Genomic DNA, 17,367 nt, shown 5'->3' with positions numbered 1-17,367 from the left:
ATAGAAAGACCTCAAAACACACAGAATATCAAGTAAAATCCTCAGCAGTGGAGCCAAATCAGCTGTTCTAGGCCCACCTAAGAAAGCTGAAAAGCAAGCCCTGATATAGAAAAAGGGCTTCCAAGTAATTTAACTGCAGTTGAAAACAAAGCCCCCAAATACTTAAAGGAACAACAAAGAAAAATACATAGTATTCAGAGTATTTTGAAAGACAAAGCCTATCATAATTGATACATGATGCTTTATATATGATTTACATAAATATAATGATACTCTATTATAGTTTAAAATGCTTGTTTCATAAATAAAGTCCTCATACTTTTAGTACTCTAAACTTGTACTATCGAAGAAAGGTAACTACTAGCAGTATGTAGCTATTATACTACAAATATAGCTAATGTGACTGAAAAACTAAATTTTAAATTTTGTTTTAATGAATTTAAAGTTAAAAACTGATACTCATTTGGTTAGTAGAGAATTTTTCAGTATGGAGCACTCTGAGTAAAGAAATCTACTTTCTTAATTGTACATCTAATCAAATCTAAATGAAACCCAAGTTGAGATAAATATAGGCTAACAAACCATCCTGGATTTGCATAGGACTGAGGGGGTCTCTGGCATAAGGAGCTTCTGGTGCTAAAATCAGGAAAGTCCCAGGAAAACGAGGATGATGTGATCACTCTAAGCTGTTAGTATAACATATAGGCTGAATTTTGAAGACCTTTAATAGGAAATAAAATGTAAAATATCTCAGTAGTTTTTTGGTATTACTGATTACATGTTTAAACAATATTATTATGGACATATGAAGCTAAATAAAATATATTCTTATGATGCATTTTACCTATTTTATTTTGCTTTTTTGTTGTTGTTTTTTTTAATATTTTCATAATGTATTTTTTTAAAGATTTTATTTATTTATTTGACAGACAGATCACAAGTAGGCAGAGAGGCAGGCAGAGAGAGAGGAGGAAGCAGGCTCCCTGCTGAGCAGAGAGCCCGACTTGAGGCTCAATCCCAGGACCCTGAGATCATGACCTGAGGTGAAGGCAGAGGCTTTAACCCACTGAGCCACCCAGGCGCCCCTTATTTTGCTTTTTTAAATGTGGTTACTAGAGGGGCGCCTGGGTGGCTCAGTGGGTTAAAGCCTCTGCCTTCAGCTCAGGTCATGATCCCAGGGTCCTGGGATGGAGCCCTGCATGCATCTGGCTCTCTGCTCAGCAGGGAGCCTGCTTCCCCTTCTCTCTCTGCCTGCCTCTCTGCCTATTTGTGACCTCTATCTGTCAAATAAATAAATAAAATCTTAAAAAAAAATGTGGTTACTAGAAAATTTTATGTGTTTTGCATTATTTTTTCTGTTACACAGCACTGTTCTAAGCTACTTTCCCTCATTTTTACATATGCATCTCTATTACAATACTTATCACCAATCTTCCTTATGCTTATATCAGTATATGCCTATCACTCTCAGAGAACTAGAAATTCCTGGAAGGTAATAAACATGTTTTATTCATGTTTGCATTCTCCACCTATAAGTGATGTTTTGCCTAGGAAACAATAAATGATAGTTAAGTTCAATGAATGACAGCGGCTATGCAGGGTCACAGATTCAAAGGCTATTACTAATAAAACAAAAGGCTACATATAAGAAATATATTTATTGTGTTTATATTTTTTGTAATATTTACTATATTTATGTAATAAATACAAAAAGGAAAGGCATTTTCTCCCAGAAGGTCAAGTCTCAAAACCAAACTCCATTACAAAAAATGAGTAACAAGAAACAAAAGGCAAAATAGATAGAGTCAAGAAATAAGAAAAAGCCTACTAGTCAGTGATGAAGAGGGAGACCGCAAAAGCTGCTCTGCAGAAGAGGCTGGCAGAGAGCAGAGCTACTGACTGCAGAGATCAGGGATGGCCACAAGGGAGAGATGCACCAACTACAACAATGAAGAAGGACACGAATACTTAAATGAGTGACAGCTCTGACTGTATAATACTATTTGATCTTCATTTCAGGTTTATAAGGAAGGAATTATTATGTTGATTTCAGAAAAAAAAGAAACAAAGGCTTAGAGAAATAATCCTCCAATAGTCATACAAGCTAGTAACTGATAAGGACTGGCTTAAAAAACCAAGGAGATCTTGGATAACAAAATCCTGCTTTCCCTATTATATCAAAAAGCAGGGCTAAACCAACTAGGTCAATATAATGTTTAAGTCTATCTACCTTATATACTTCCTATGTTAGTGACAATTAGAAAGTCAACTTTATGATGAAGAGTCCACTTTATAATGAACTTTATTAGGTTTCTCAATGTCTTCTGGGGGTTAAAGAGTAATTTAGGAAAGCAGAGCCAATCTTAGAGAATGAAGAGACAAAATTTGAAAAAGATAAGCATGGAATATTTTAGTGGTTAGTAAAATACTGGTTCCCCCCCCACACACATTATAAAACATTAATCCAACTGACATTTATTAAGCACATTTTACATTCAAAGTACTCTGCTAGGTACTTCAGGGTTGACAAATATAACTAAATACAGTCCCTGTTCACTAGGAGCTTAGTGCTTACAGCATAGGGCAAATTTAGGTTCAAACTATGAGAGAAATATAAACAAGGTATTAAGAGAGTTGAATGAAAAAATATTTAAAACTAAGAAAACAGGGCTTATCAAATTCCTTGGGGAACTTAAGAGTGGGTAACTTCATGAACTAATATGAAATCTTCTAAGAACAAAAATGAAAAAAATTAAAAGATTCTGAAGTGAGGTTTCCACCTTCCTAACGAACACCTATACAATCAATCCCCAAATGGTAAGACACACTATCCTGATTTGTAATACTTCAAGAAACAAATTAACTGAAGAAGAAGTTTAGGTTAAAGTAACAATGACTAACATGATATAAAATTAAAAAATACATGTTTTGAATATTACTGATAACAATACAGGTGATGGCTTCCTGAAAGGCAATGTATCATTAAAGTCATGTTATGTTATACTGGTTAACAAGTCACATACATTGTCATGCATCTGTAACTAAGAGAAACCTGAAAGGGAGACCAATGCCCAGAGGTTCGTTAGCTCATTCAGGTTTACATGCTAAAGAAATATTCATTTGGCCCACAATACCATAAGATACACTATTTTGTATGTGACAGATGTCGTTATGATGATTCTGGCTTATAAAAAATGCTAAAATTATATTCAATGTAGGAGTACTCTGTAAATTGACATGACTCTTCAGGTTAGTAAGACTGAAAAATAAGAAGGAATCATGAGACAAATGCAGTATTAACGGAAAAAGCAACTTTTAATAAGCTGGAATGCATGAAAAAGCATAACTGAACTGTCTGTTAAAAAAAAAGGCAGGGGGAAGTGGACCTATTAATTACATCTAAGTAATTAATTCACTTTGAAAATCATTAGAACTTCAAGTGCTAACCTTTTTGTAGACCTCCATAACCTTCATAATTCTAGACATCTTATTCTCTAAACATGTCAGAGGTCACGTGTAAGATACAAAAAATAAAATAAAATAAAAAGGTAAAAAGGATAGCATTTAGGGAGAATGAGAATAATGAAAATAGTAAAATAATAAATAACTTGCTTAAAACCTCACATAAACAATTAAAATGCACGCATTTTAAGTAGAATGCTCAATGGCAGCATATTACGTATCACCATTAACTCATTTTTCTTGTCTCTTCAATTTTTCTCATTAAAATGTGATTGAACTACTCTCTGTATTGCAAAACCTACAGGAGAAAAATATCCAAATGATATTTATACCGTTAAAGGCAAAACATAATTTTACATACTTTATAATTTCAGTGTTGATATCTAAGTCAAATTTAATGCCTACCTTCTTTAAAAAATAATCATGCATAGATGTTATTAAAAACTGGAAAAAAAGCAAAACTACATAAGGTAGTATTTATTTTTCTCTTTTATAAAATGTACTAGAACCGGCTACGCCAAGTATAAGGAAAGCCTTTTGAAAAGTTTGTGAATAAAAATGACAAGCAGTTCAGAAATACATGAAAAACGTGGTAAGAAAATGGGAGGGGGTGGGAACACAAGTTTTACACCCATGAACAGAACAACTGCTACTTTCTCACTTTTGTGGCTGTTAGAGTCAATCAAAATCTCACATAAAACACAGAAAATATTTAACTCAGTAGTATTCAACTCTAACCTTCAGCCAGATTTACTGTTTCATACAAAACCAGTGGTTCTTAAAAGTCTGTAAATGATTACTAATTTCTACATGTAGAATACCCATTCTAGCAAAATAAAAATTAGAGCTATGCTATTAAAAGATGTAATAAAAGTCTCAAATAATTCCTTCAAATTATCATTTACTGATGTTCCCTAAAATGAATTTTGATAACAGTTCAGTATATGGTATTAAAATATATTATAATATAAACATATTAAAAATATCCAGACAAGGGCCACCTAGCTCACTCAGTCAGTAGAACATGCAACTCCTAATCAAGCCCCACATTGGATGCAGACCTTACTTAAAAACAAACAAAAAACCAAAACAAATCGGATAAAAAAAAAATACATAAAAAAAAGTGATTCAATAAAACTATTACACGAAAGGTAGAAAGCCTGTGGCACATACATGCACACCAAAGGTAATTTCTAGTTATCTTACGTAAGACTTGAGGAACCTTATAAAGAATACATTCAGCATTCTTCAAGTTCCAGAAATTAAACATGATTTCGCTAATCCCTGTTAAAAATATTAGTTTCTGCATATAATGATCAATTAAAGAAGTTTAAAGTATGACCATTTTAAGAATCATTAGCATTTTAAAAAGAGACATACACTGAAGTTTTAAAAAATTTAACATTTCTTTTGTTCTTCTTTAAATTAAGATTTGATATAAATATGAGGTATGGCCAAGGAAACATGTTGAAAAGCTGTAAGGATGAAAGACACACAACCCTTTGCCATCCAGGTGGTAGACCTATTTTCTATAATCTAATTTACCAGGTTAATATAATTAAAGTCAACATTCACATCTAAGATAGAAACTGAAAAACAGGTAGCATAGTGCAGTGCTTAAGAGTACAGAATCTAGAGCCAGAATGCTAGGGTGGATGAAAGCTGGCTCCACCATAAATTATCTATTGGGCAAATAGTTAACATCTGTAAGTCTCACCTTCTTCACCTATAAAATGGGAATAACAATAGTACCTATACTTCATGAGGCTGTTATAAAGTTAAAGAAGTTAGTATCTATAGAAGTGTTAAGATTTGTTAAATAACCAAATAAAAGATTCAAATATTAGAAAAAGTTTGATCTTTCTAAACAGAGTTAGAGTCATGGTATGAATTTATCATATCACTTGCCTGTTACAGCACAGTACTATCACACACAAACCACAATATCTACTACGTAAAATCTCATGGAATTTTTATTTTAGAATCTAGAAAAAACTTTGGATGAACTGAGTACAAAAGGATCTTTATAACTGCTTAACATGTCTGCTTGGTACCATAAAAACTAGTAAATTTTAAAAACTAACATCAAAAATAAAAGAAGAAATAGTCAACAATTATTTCTGAATGTTTATTTGGTATTATGTTTTCCAAAGCAGAAACTTCCTAAACTTCTAAACAAAAAGAAAACTCCTAAACTTCCTAAACAAAAAGAATAACTCATTATAGGCTAACCAAATTGAAAAACCTTGATATAGAGATCCGATAAAAAGGACAGATATTTAAGAACACAGTCAAATCTGGGCGCCTGGGTGGCTCAGTGGGTTGGGTTAGCTGCCTTCGGCTCGGGTCATGATCTCAGGGTCCTGGGATCGAGTCCCGCATCGGGCTCTCTGCTCAGCGGGGAGCCTGCTTCTCTCTCTCTCTCTCTCTGCCTGCCTCTCTGTCTACTTGTGATCTCTCTCTGTCAAATAAATAAATAAAATCTTTAAAAAAAAAAAAACACAGTCAAATATTTTTTACATAAAAATGTCAACTAATATCAAAACATAAGTTTTTTTTTTGTGGTTTTTTTTTTTTTTAGATTTTAATTATTCATTTGAAAAAGAGACACAGAGAGAGCACAAGCAGAAGGACAGGCAGAGGGAGAATGAGAAGCAGATTCCCCGCTGAGTCAGGGGCTTGATGCAGGGCTCGATCCCAAGACCTGCAGATCATGACCTGAGCCGAAGGCAGATGCGTAACCATGCACCCCAAAAAGTTTTTGGAAATTTAAAAAAAATTTTTAATTATTTATGTGTTTCTTAGAAATTAATTTATAATAGAGCAATGGCTCGTTGAGTAGTATAGTCCAGTAAAATTTCACCATAACTATAAGAATTTCAAATTAAATAAAATCACTATCATACTTGGAGGAACTTTTTCTGATTTTATTCAAAATAATTTTTCTTAAATCCTTTTATATTTTGGTGAAGTTTTTAGTTTTGCTTATGGTTCAATTCTTGATTCCATAAAAAGTAAAAAATATAACTCTCCTTAAAACATAATAGCCATACAACATAACAACTTCAGAGCAAAAAAGACTGGAGGAAAATAATGCAGATTCAATACCAACTTCAACCCAGTTCCATTATGCTGTATTTTTTTTTATTTATTTACTTACTTGGGGGCGGGGAGAGAGAGCGAGAAAGTGTGACCAGTGGGCAGGTGCTGAGGGAAAGAGAACCCTAAGCAGGCTCCGCACCCAGTACAGAGCCCCACACAGGGCTCAATCCCACAACCCTGAGATCAAGAGTCGGGTATGCCCAACCAACTGAGCCACCCAGGTGCCCCTATAATGCTATATCATTATTAAATATACATCATTGTAGATCATCAAATGAATACTTTGTAATTTTTTAAAAGGCTATAGAGTGTGTGGTAGTTAAGGAGGTTGCCTTTGAAATCAGACCCACTAAAGTTTGACTCTCAACCCTCACTTCTTAGCTAAAAGAAGTGCTCTTAAGCAAAATGTTAAAGGTCTTTCTTAGCCTTGGTTTCTTCATCAGGGAAATGGGTATTTAAAAGTTGCTTCTTCATAAATGTGGTCTGAAGACAACACAATTCCTTAAAATTGCCCTTGACAATTTTAAGTGCTTAAAAAAGCTGGCACATATAACACAATGAACATTTGGAAAGCAAGAATAGAAGTGAAATTTCTTTTTCTTTCACAATATTACCAAGAAGCATTTTAATGAAAAGGAAGCTTTATTTTCATAGGTTAAGAGTACACAGTCTTAATAGGACACACACACACACACACAGACACACACACACATACCCTTCCTGAAATTCAGGTTTATAAACAACTGATCATTTACAAAATAAAAAGTTTTATCATGTATACTGCCATCTTCACCTATGTCACCCCCTCCCCACCCCAGATATTAATCAAAATACAAAACTAAACTGCAAACATTTCTCAGTCCTGAATAAGGCACATAACCTTTATCTTGTTCAGCAGTCTGCTAAACTAAGCCTCTTAGCATTTCTTCAGGACAAAATACCAGCTATCCTCCTATCTCCAACTTCACTCTGCCCTGAGATTACATGGTAAACTAATTTTTTTAAAAAACTGGGTGTTTAGTTTTGATTTAGTGCTACAGACACAGACACACAAATTCACTACGTGTTTCAGTCAGCAAGATCAGAACTTTCCAAGACAACATAAATGTAACTGAGTATATATGATACATCAATGGAAGAATCTTTTATGTGTAATCCATTATGAATTAGAAGCATATCTTCTAATTCAAGATTAGAATAAAATACAAACTAATCTTAAAGAAGTTATTTCTTTTAACATCCTCTTCTAAAGTTAAAAAAAAAAGTTACTTGACAACTGTGGAAACCAAACCATCACATAATTATCAAAAATAATCTGCTTCTGGTATTTTACTTTTTAAAATGTGGATTCTAATTTATTCATAAATGTGACTCAGATTTCTGCCTGGAGACAAAGCAGTCTAAGATGATTTAAATCACTGATTAATGTTTTTACTGATGGTATGATTTTAGTTAAAAACCATCCCTCCAGAATTTGGAGCTTACCTGTGCATCAATATCAATGGCAGGGTAGATAGGAAGCATGGCTGAAGGAGAGATGATAGGACTTGGAGTTGGAGTCTGAGGTTGGGAAATGGAAGCAGCGATACTGTGGGTAGGAGTGTTTGACATTGCAGATGCTCTTCCACTGACTGCTGTTGAACAAAATAACTGCACTTAATAAGGATGAAACATTGTTAGGGAATAGTAAGAAATAATTATTAGAAAATATTCAAAGATTTTTTTAAAACAAAATGTCTATAGGTAGAATGCCATAGCACTAATAACTCATTTTTCTGGTTATTTTATTTCTGACTTTGGACAACAGTCTAAAAATAGAAAGTATATTAAGAATAACCCATTTTCTAAATAATAATTCATCTGAAAATAAAATTCCCCTCTTACAGTATGTAATCATAAAACCTCAATTCAAAATAACCCTAAAAACAAAAAGGTCTTATGAACTAAAACTGAATATAAATGCAAATGGATAGTTGTCCATTATATCTTCTTAATCAGAAAAGGAATAAAAGGTAAAATAGTCAAGTTCAGAGGGAGAAAAGTATGAATTTTAATCTGCCATTTTCACACCTCATATTCTAATGAAAGTAATTTCACTGTATGGGGTGAACCTCACTCTCAAATCATTTAAAACACTACCTGCTCTTTTACTAATTGCAGGCAAGGGGATGATAATATTCTTAATGGTAGCCCTTTACTATGACAGCATAGTAAAATATGAAAATTTGATCCTCACACAGAAATATAGTTTCTCACACGTAGAATTATTCTGTGGGGGTTAAAATGCCCACCAATCAATCCAGCAATCACACTGACTTATGAGGACAAAATTAAAAGATTAAGGTAGAAATAAATGTATGCACGCAATAAACCTTCAAATATAGATTATTGTTAGTTCTAAGTATATTGTTAGTTCTAAGTATAATATTCCCTTTATATTATTTTAACCAAAATATGCAAATTAACAAGGGGCTAATTAGGTCAGTACTTGAGGTGGGAGAACTCTAAAGGTCGTGGCAACTGAGGGTATTTTATTCTCTCATGGATTCACTTCTGGAGTTGATAAGTGAACATTAATCTTTTTCTCCCCCCCGCCATTAAAAATACTATAGCACTGAAGTTTGGGCATTAATCTTTGAATGGTCAACAGTAGTGTGGATGTGTGTTATCAATATACTTATCAACTACATCAGACAGAAAACAATCATGATTCACAACTGGATCTGAAACCAGGCAAAAGAGGTTATGATCCTGCCAAGAATAAAACTGAAATTGACCTTATTTAACAATTATAAACACGATTGTCAATTAAGAAATCTATTTTACATGAAATCCTTAGTTCAGGCACAAACATACACTATATACATTATAGCAACACACATTCTATAATTATACATTTTTAAGTCCACTTAAAAGCTAAAAGAAAAACAAAGAAGGAAACAAAACAAAACAAAACAGTTTGAATCCTTAGGGAACCAGATTAATAGGAAAGGGCATGTACTAATATACTAAATTGATCAACGGTTTTGTGTATTAAGAAAAAAAAAGCAATTTAAATGTACATATTCTAGATATAAATTTCAAAACCATAAAAAATCTATGGCTCTTAAAATAGATTCCATAATCTCCTCTGATTGGATTTTCACAAGTGAAAATGCTAAATACTAAAATTAGCTTAAACAGAATGAACACCAATCTGTCCAAAGAACTGATATTTATTTCATGATACTAAACAAAAAGTCTAAGCTTTATTGTTAAGTAACTATATTGTTATTTACATTTTAATTGGAATTAAGTTCTTTTAAAGAACATATAAAAATGAGTTTTCTTATTTTTGGTCAAATTGCTTCTTCTTATCATCTCATCTAAAAGGAGGTAAGAAAAACCAGTTCCCTCATTTCATTTCCTTTGGGGTACTTATGAAATTAATGAAATAACTGCCTGTCACTCATCCATCCCCTAGAGTGAAAAGTAACAACTTGTAAATATGCAGGGATCTGAAGGAACTCTGGTACAGATCTTTACACTTGGTATTTCACTTTAGGGTTAGATTTTAAATGAGAACCAGATGCTCCAGAAAAGTTTTACATCAGGTAAGGAAAGGAGGAACCTGAGAGCACAGCAAAGGCAAGGCATTAAGACTGGTTAAACCAGGAACTGATTTTGCTATGTAAGTACAGAGAACAGGAAAGACAGAAGATTTGGGCCAGCCAAGTACTAGAGAAAGGGACTGAACCTTACAAGAGCGGTCTAAGAAAAGGGAGTTAAAGAATAAAGAACAGGTTATGCTGCAGTGGGGAAGGAAGACTGAGCCTAAAGAGGTTATAAAATTTCAAGAAACCCAAAGAAAGAAACGGAAATGGTCAGTAGTCAACCTAAAGAACAAGTACCAACACAAAAGTTGTTTAACGAAAAGTTGTGGGAGTGCAAGAGTATATGTGTATGTTTATGCATGTGCACATGCATGATAACAGGGACGGACTGCAGGTAAGTGGCTGGATGTTTTTAATCCTGTTCTTCCTTCTGGTCATCTCTCCTCTCTCCATATAAATGGGCATAATAAAGAGATAAAGTATTTTTATAATGAGAAATATTTGTCATATTTCCTGAAAAGTTACGTGCTTTTGAAATTCTTGATATGAAAACACCTGAAACATATAGGCAGAATTTGTTTTCCTTTGGTAAAACAATCAACAGAAAAACTACTTTACAAATCTCCAGTAATTCAGATCAGGATAAAAATTGTACAACTGGCAAATCAACGCTGATAAGTTTGCCCAAGAGCATCATGTAAATTCTAATAGCATATCAAAAAATTTTTAAGTGTTCATTGGTAGGAATGTCCAGTCTTCATTTAATTGGATAAATAAGACTTAACTCTATACATTCTTTGGTAGTTCAACTGACAAGAGAAAGAACACTATTATGACCTAAACTAACACCCAGTAATAGCAAACTTGGGACTTTTGGCTACTGTGCTCCAATTTTCATAAGATACTAATGTTTCTTTAATTGTATTCCCAATTATTTTAACCAGCTAATGGTTATTAACAGTAATTCCAGTAATTCTTAAATCTACAGAAAAGTTTTATGTTTATCAATATAAGAATCTTTATAGTTCTTACTAATGATTAATACCATTTTTTCCAAGGCAGTTACCATACCCTCTAAAATTAGAAGAGATCTTTGTTCCACATAATACTGCTGGGATGATAATAAAAGAGAACTGGGAAACTTAGGAGCAATCTGTTAAGTATAAAATCTGTCTCATTAGCTGGTATCTTAGTTTCTGAATGTTAGCTAAATATCTCAACACTATACAATTTAATTTTTTTATTCTTCTAAAAGATGAAAGACAAATTATATGTAATTTCATCATAATATCTAACACTGCCCCAACAGTTTCAAAAAGTAGAAAAACTCAATCATCTTTTAAGTGTACCAAAGAATAAAAAAAGGGGAAGACACCAGATAAAAACTACCAATTGTCAATGATTTACTGCCTTTGTTATTCCCTTCTTCTCCCTTTTCAAATTTTCTTTATCTTTTTCCTAAATGAAGAAAATTACCCTTCTCAATATAGCATTCTTATGGTTTATAACCCTATAAAATCTCATTTTACTACTTTGTTACAGAACTCTTGAAAAGCACCAAAAATCAGAATCATTAAAACAACCTTCTAAAATATTTCCTCTTGCCAATGAATCTAATTATAATGGAATAAATTTTCTTTGGCTACACATTTAAAGATATATCATCTATGATACTGTCAGGGGATAACACCTTCCCATAATACAATTAGAAAGAGACTACACATTAACATTCACAGGGGATAAAACCACTGACATACAGTATAAACAAACCCTATTTGGTATGGTACTTTATTATTGTTGTAAAGGTGCTTAATTTTTTTTTTTTAATATCCATCAGGTTTGAAGTCTGATCCATTAGGATATAAAGTATTTCTGTTCACAAATAAGCCTCCTGATGTGTCCTACTAGTTTTGCACTTCAACTTCTATCAATTTTCCAGTTTATTGGTGTGAATACAGAAGCACAAAAGCCAAAATTCAATCTTAATATTCTGAACTTAAAGAGAAAAAATAAAAACGAAAACAAAAACTCAAACATCAATCCCACTACTGAAAAAAACCTAGATTCCCAGCCTACCCAGCTAAGCCAAAAAGTTTCAGTCATTCGTATTGTATGAGCTAATCTTTAATTCGACCTGTATCCGTCTGAGAACTTCTGAGATTGAACTAGTATTTCTAAGGATATACATGGGTCAAGAGTCCAAAAATAGTTCTCAAGTTGGGTAATGGCAAAAAATTCTGGCACACTCTTACTCGCCTTAAGCAAATCATATTTGATACCTGCTCATAACAATATAAACCCACCTGCCATGATGTCATCCAGCGTGTCATTGAGGGTCTGAGCAGGGCTGGCTACCATTAACCCTTGTTGTGTTTCTGTCAGAATTCCTTGCCCCAGCCCTGCCAACTGTGCTTGGCCCAGTACTGGCTGTCCAACTATCACTCCTTGCAGTTCTGTAAGATTTGCGATGGACCCTGGAGGCAAGGGACCTGCCGCCAGAGGCAAAGCTTGAGGCATGGCCAGAGGCTGGATAGGTGCAAAACCCATCTGAGCAGCAGTCTGCTGGGGTTCATCTTTAAGCAAAACAGGATCCACTTGCTGTAACCGTGCATAGTCTCCCTCGGAAAGCTGTTCTCCAACCCCAACAGGAGTTAGTAGTCCCAGATGTTGGCAAGACTGTTGCTGCTGCTGCTGAAGTTGAATTCTTTGAGCTTTAACCTCTAGATACTGCTTTTTTAGTTGCTGCTGAGTTTTCAGTTGTAACTCTCGTTCTACTTTCTGTAGTTCCTCCAAAATCTTTTGCTTCTTCTGAATTTGCTCCTCCCTTGTTTTGTTCAGCTCCTCGATCTTCTCCTTGGTAAGTTGGTCAGCGTGAGCCAGTTCCAAGGACTGCAGCTGTGCATTCTTTTCTATGGCTTCTTTTATCCTCTGTTCCAGTTCTGTTAACTTTCCCTGAGCCTCTTCTACAATGCTCTCTGGAGACTGATTGGTGATGTAACCCTGTACATCCTGGCTGTTTGCTGGCAAATGGCTGCTGGACTTTTGTTTAGAAGCAGCTGTGTGAAAAAGAAACCCCCTCAGAAGTGCACATGAATGGCATCCTCATTACAGAGTTACTGTTGGGAGGTTTAGTGCCAACAGTTATGCACCAAGTTATCATATCCATAGAAGGTGAAAATGTACTGTTAAGGAGTTTAAAAACAAATCCACCTTCTTTATCGTAAATATAGAATGTATGTATTTTATGTGCATAGAGTAATCTTTGAGAAGTTAATTTTTAAAATATTACATGGCTAAAATTAGACAATAGAGGGATGCAGGTCTGTGATATCGAAGTGGTGCAATTAAAGTAAAATCTAAGGCTATGTGTAGACACTTCATCTGGTCATAAAGATGTCAAACTTATCATAAGAACAGAAAAATAATGCTAGATTATTAAGATGTAGGGAAAACTTAGACTTCTAAGTTAAGGTTTTTCCACATTTGATAGTCTATGCCTTTTAAACACACACACATACACACAAAGAGTACCCAAACCACTGAGAAGTACCAGGAAATTAAATCCAGCTAAAATTTGTCTTTGTTGGGGGCCTACCATCTTCAAGACTGATAAAGGCAAGATATAAATTCCCATATTCACACAGCTACCTGGCCAGTAGAGAACTGGGATTCAGTTTCCCTGGAAGAAAAGATGCTGGACTACGCCATCCACTGTATCTTCTGACAGCCAGGTGAATAAACAGATCTGGCTATGGGTGTAGCAATCAGCTGTTTGCTACACTAACTGAAAAAGATGCCAAGGCTCTAGATTGGTAGTAGTGACTGTAAAGAGCTGGTGGAAATACTTAGTATTCTTGTTGGTAAAATAATATAGGTAGCCAAAAACCAAAAAATTGTAACTGCATTGGTTCTTCAGGTGAAACTTTTTAAAAAGAAAAACTGATTCAAACTGGTAGCTGTAATGTTTTGGGACATAACTTAAGAACATGCATGGTGTAACATCCACAAGTCAAATATGGACCTCAGAATTCTAGAGAAACAAACAAGCATATCTGAAGTAACTTTTAATTATTGGTTAAGAAAAGGTAGCCCAGATATAAAATCTATATCAAACCAGTTATTCTGAAATATAGTTTAATTTTGATCTAAATTGTTAAGCCTTATATCACTACAGAAATTTGAGTAATTTACAAAAATGTCATCCAACTATACCCAGCCCTAATATTTTAACATGAATAGAAATGACCAGTTATTAGAGGAAATCGTGGATAATCAGAACTGCATCAAAGATGAGCATCTGAATTTCTCCTAATAATACTGATAACTCTAGCATAAATTATGCTATTAACTATCTTCTCTCCCAATAACATGCCTTATTTATCAGTAAAAAAAAAAAATCTTTATGTCAACTTAGTAAAATTCAATTTTTGTGGAAAAATAATTATAAATGGAAAGGTTTTTTTTGGTAATCTTATCATTTTTACCCAGGTAACATGTAAAAGACAGTCTTCAGAAGTGTAACTGACCTTTATTCCTGATGGGAAGAGTAGTGGCAACATTGGCAGGTGGTTTGTCAGGCTCCTGAGGTGGGACAACCATGGGCAGTGCTTGAACTGGGACACGAGGAGCCTAAGACAAAGGAAACTAATTATGTTTCTGCTTTTCCCACAGAATAAGTTAAATTAAGAATAAGTTACATTATTTAAGAATTTAATTTTTTTAATTAAATTATTTACTTAAATTAAAAATAAGTTACAAAGACTTCTTCAAAATATTTGTAATATGGTATTAAGTTCAGACATTGACATATTTACTTAAAATATGTTGGCACCAAATTATTTTCCATAACATTTTTTTAATGGACTTTGAATTTGAATGGTTATTCTGGCCATAGTAAAAAAGCAAATCATAATCACATCAATCTATAATCTGAATGTTATACGAGATTGTAACTTTAACCATTTCAAATTAAATAGCTGTAAGAGAACTACATATAACAAAAAATAGTCAAATCTAGTTTAAATTGAAACCATGAGCCAAAGAGGGATAAGAAGATATAAAATACTTTAGTTTCGAATCTTACCCTATTTAAATCGTGGGATGGGGGAGTTAACTGAGTGACATCTGGTGGAGGGGCTGAAAGCAAGTTATTAGGATAGTCCAAAAGATAGCAAACAACACTTGTATGGCCACCTTTCGCTGCTTCTATCAACATAGTTGAGCCATCCTAAGAGTGGATATGGAAGGAGAAAAAATATTTTATAAAAATAAGTTAATTTCCAGAACCATTTAGGAAGATAAAGCCAAGAGGTCCCAGACATATTCAAATCTTAGGTTAGTTAAAGAACATTTTCCTCTAATAAAACAGAAAAATATGAATATGCTTAAAATGCCATTAGAAATAGAACTGGTAGATGATATCTTCTAATGTTCAAGAGGAAGAATTAATTCACAATGCTACCTGAAACATTTGAATTACATACTTTTAAACGATGAGTAGGATCTGCCCCATGAGCCAAAAGTAGTTCCACCACTGCCAGATGACCCCCTGCACAAGCCAGGGACAGTACAGTGTGGTCATTATTAGCTGTGGTTCTATTCACGTTTGCTCCTAAAACAGACAAGACATGGAAAATCATGTTAGTAGACTTGCTATTTCTTAAGTTAAGGTAAATTTCAAAATCATAAAGAATAGAGAATAACATAATGAAAATCCACATGCTCCTTATCCAGCTTCAGTGATTATAAAGACACAATCCCATTTCACATAAACCCTCATCAATTCTCCTCTCCCAACATGAATTACTCTAAAACAAATCCCAGACAAACATGACATAATTTCATCCATAAACATTTCAGTATGCACTGGCAGAAGATAAGGCTAAATGTATACATTACTTCTAATGTAATCCCTGTTCAAAAAAAAAAAAAAACCCTAAAAGTTCATCTACATGTTAAATTCTTCCATTAAAGAAAAAATGATTAAAAAGCAACAAAAATAAATCACATTGCCTTCTATGGGCTAACTACATAGACAATTAACAAGGAATAGAAAGCAATATTACTACCAAATAGAAAGTAATAATACTATTGATTTCTTTCACTGGGAAATATCTGAGAATGAAAACAGGTACACCACGCCCTCAATACTAATTCACCTCTGATTTAAAGCATTGTGCTTGGCAATGTGGGAAATGGAAACAAAACAGCAGGAAGAAAATGGAACCAGAGAGAGATTTATCAAAGAGAAAGAATGATGATCAGGTAAATAATTCCGTTCTTGAGAATACTACGGTATAAACATACAAGTGTTCAAATCGCCTAAAATAATTTAACCAGGGTTATTTCTGATTTATTTTCTTTTCCTATAAACAATTACAAACTTGAGATTTCTTCAGTATTTATGCTAAGAAGGAAATAGTATATATGGTCTTTTTAATTACACATGGTTTGCACAGCCTTTCTTTTATGAATGTTGAACAAAAATAAAATCTTTCATCTTCTGTACTTAAGAATGAGGAAATCTGCATAAAAACTGTTTCAAGTTGAGCTCATGTAGTGAACACCTAACAAATAACTTTTTTTTTTTTAAATTTTATTTTTTATAAACATATATTTTTTTTCCCCAGGGGTACAGGTCTGTGAATCGCCAGGTTTACACACTTACCCGCACTCATCATAGCACATACCCTCCCCAATGTCCATAATAACCCCACCCCCCCAACCCCCCTCCCCCCAGCAACCCTCAGTTTGTTTTGTGAGATTAAGAGTCACTTATGGTTTATCTCACCTAACAAATAACTTAAAGGAAGTAATAAGATGCTACTTTTGTCACTTAAAATGGTTTTTGATATTCAAAGTAGAATTACTGACCATAGATGAAATCCTCCATGCATTTTGGCATTTTTGTCACATTTCAATTTTGACTAATTTTGTGCTGTATTTATGACCATTTCTATATTTTACAAAGAAGGAAACTTAGGCCCAAGGAAATGTAAAGTAGAAGAGTGACCTGCCCTTAAGTATCTCAGTGGCATAAACATAAAAATACAGGTTTCAAGATATATTATTAAATAAACAGAACAGATTTTAGGTTATCTAAACCCTCAAAGATTTACATAGAGAAATTTTTCTTTATAAAAGTGTTTCTCAACAAGGGTGGTATTCAGTATCACAATTCTTCCTAGTTTGGAAACGGTCTATGCATTGC

General features: G+C 33.7%; 1 protein-coding gene across 5 annotated transcripts in view; it reads right to left on the bottom strand.

Annotated features, from left to right (window-relative positions):
* ANKRD17 (ankyrin repeat domain 17) overlaps positions 1-17,367 on the bottom strand; it is a 169,544-nt gene that overhangs the window by 48,374 nt on the left and 103,803 nt on the right. For 2 of the 5 annotated variants that reach the window (XM_032842277.1, XM_032842399.1), the window contains exons 12-16: positions 15,641-15,768; positions 15,241-15,384; positions 14,684-14,786; positions 12,461-13,213; positions 8,050-8,198 (exon numbers count right to left, since the gene is read on the bottom strand). In XM_032842277.1, the coding sequence (XP_032698168.1) occupies positions 8,050-8,198; positions 12,461-13,213; positions 14,684-14,786; positions 15,241-15,384; positions 15,641-15,768 (1,277 nt within the window). The remainder of the gene's footprint in view (positions 1-8,049; positions 8,199-12,460; positions 13,214-14,683; positions 14,787-15,240; positions 15,385-15,640; positions 15,769-17,367) is intronic. The other 3 variants (XM_032842334.1, XM_032842481.1, XM_032842552.1) reach the window with 3 other exon arrangements.

The sequence above is a fragment of the Lontra canadensis genome, unplaced genomic scaffold, assembly GCF_010015895.1.
Source record: "Lontra canadensis isolate GAN:19392208 unplaced genomic scaffold, GSC_riverotter_1.0 scaffold1, whole genome shotgun sequence".
Lineage (NCBI taxonomy): Eukaryota > Metazoa > Chordata > Mammalia > Carnivora > Mustelidae > Lontra > Lontra canadensis.
Note: the sequence above shows the minus strand (reverse complement) of the source record. Positions and strands in the feature narration are given on the sequence as shown.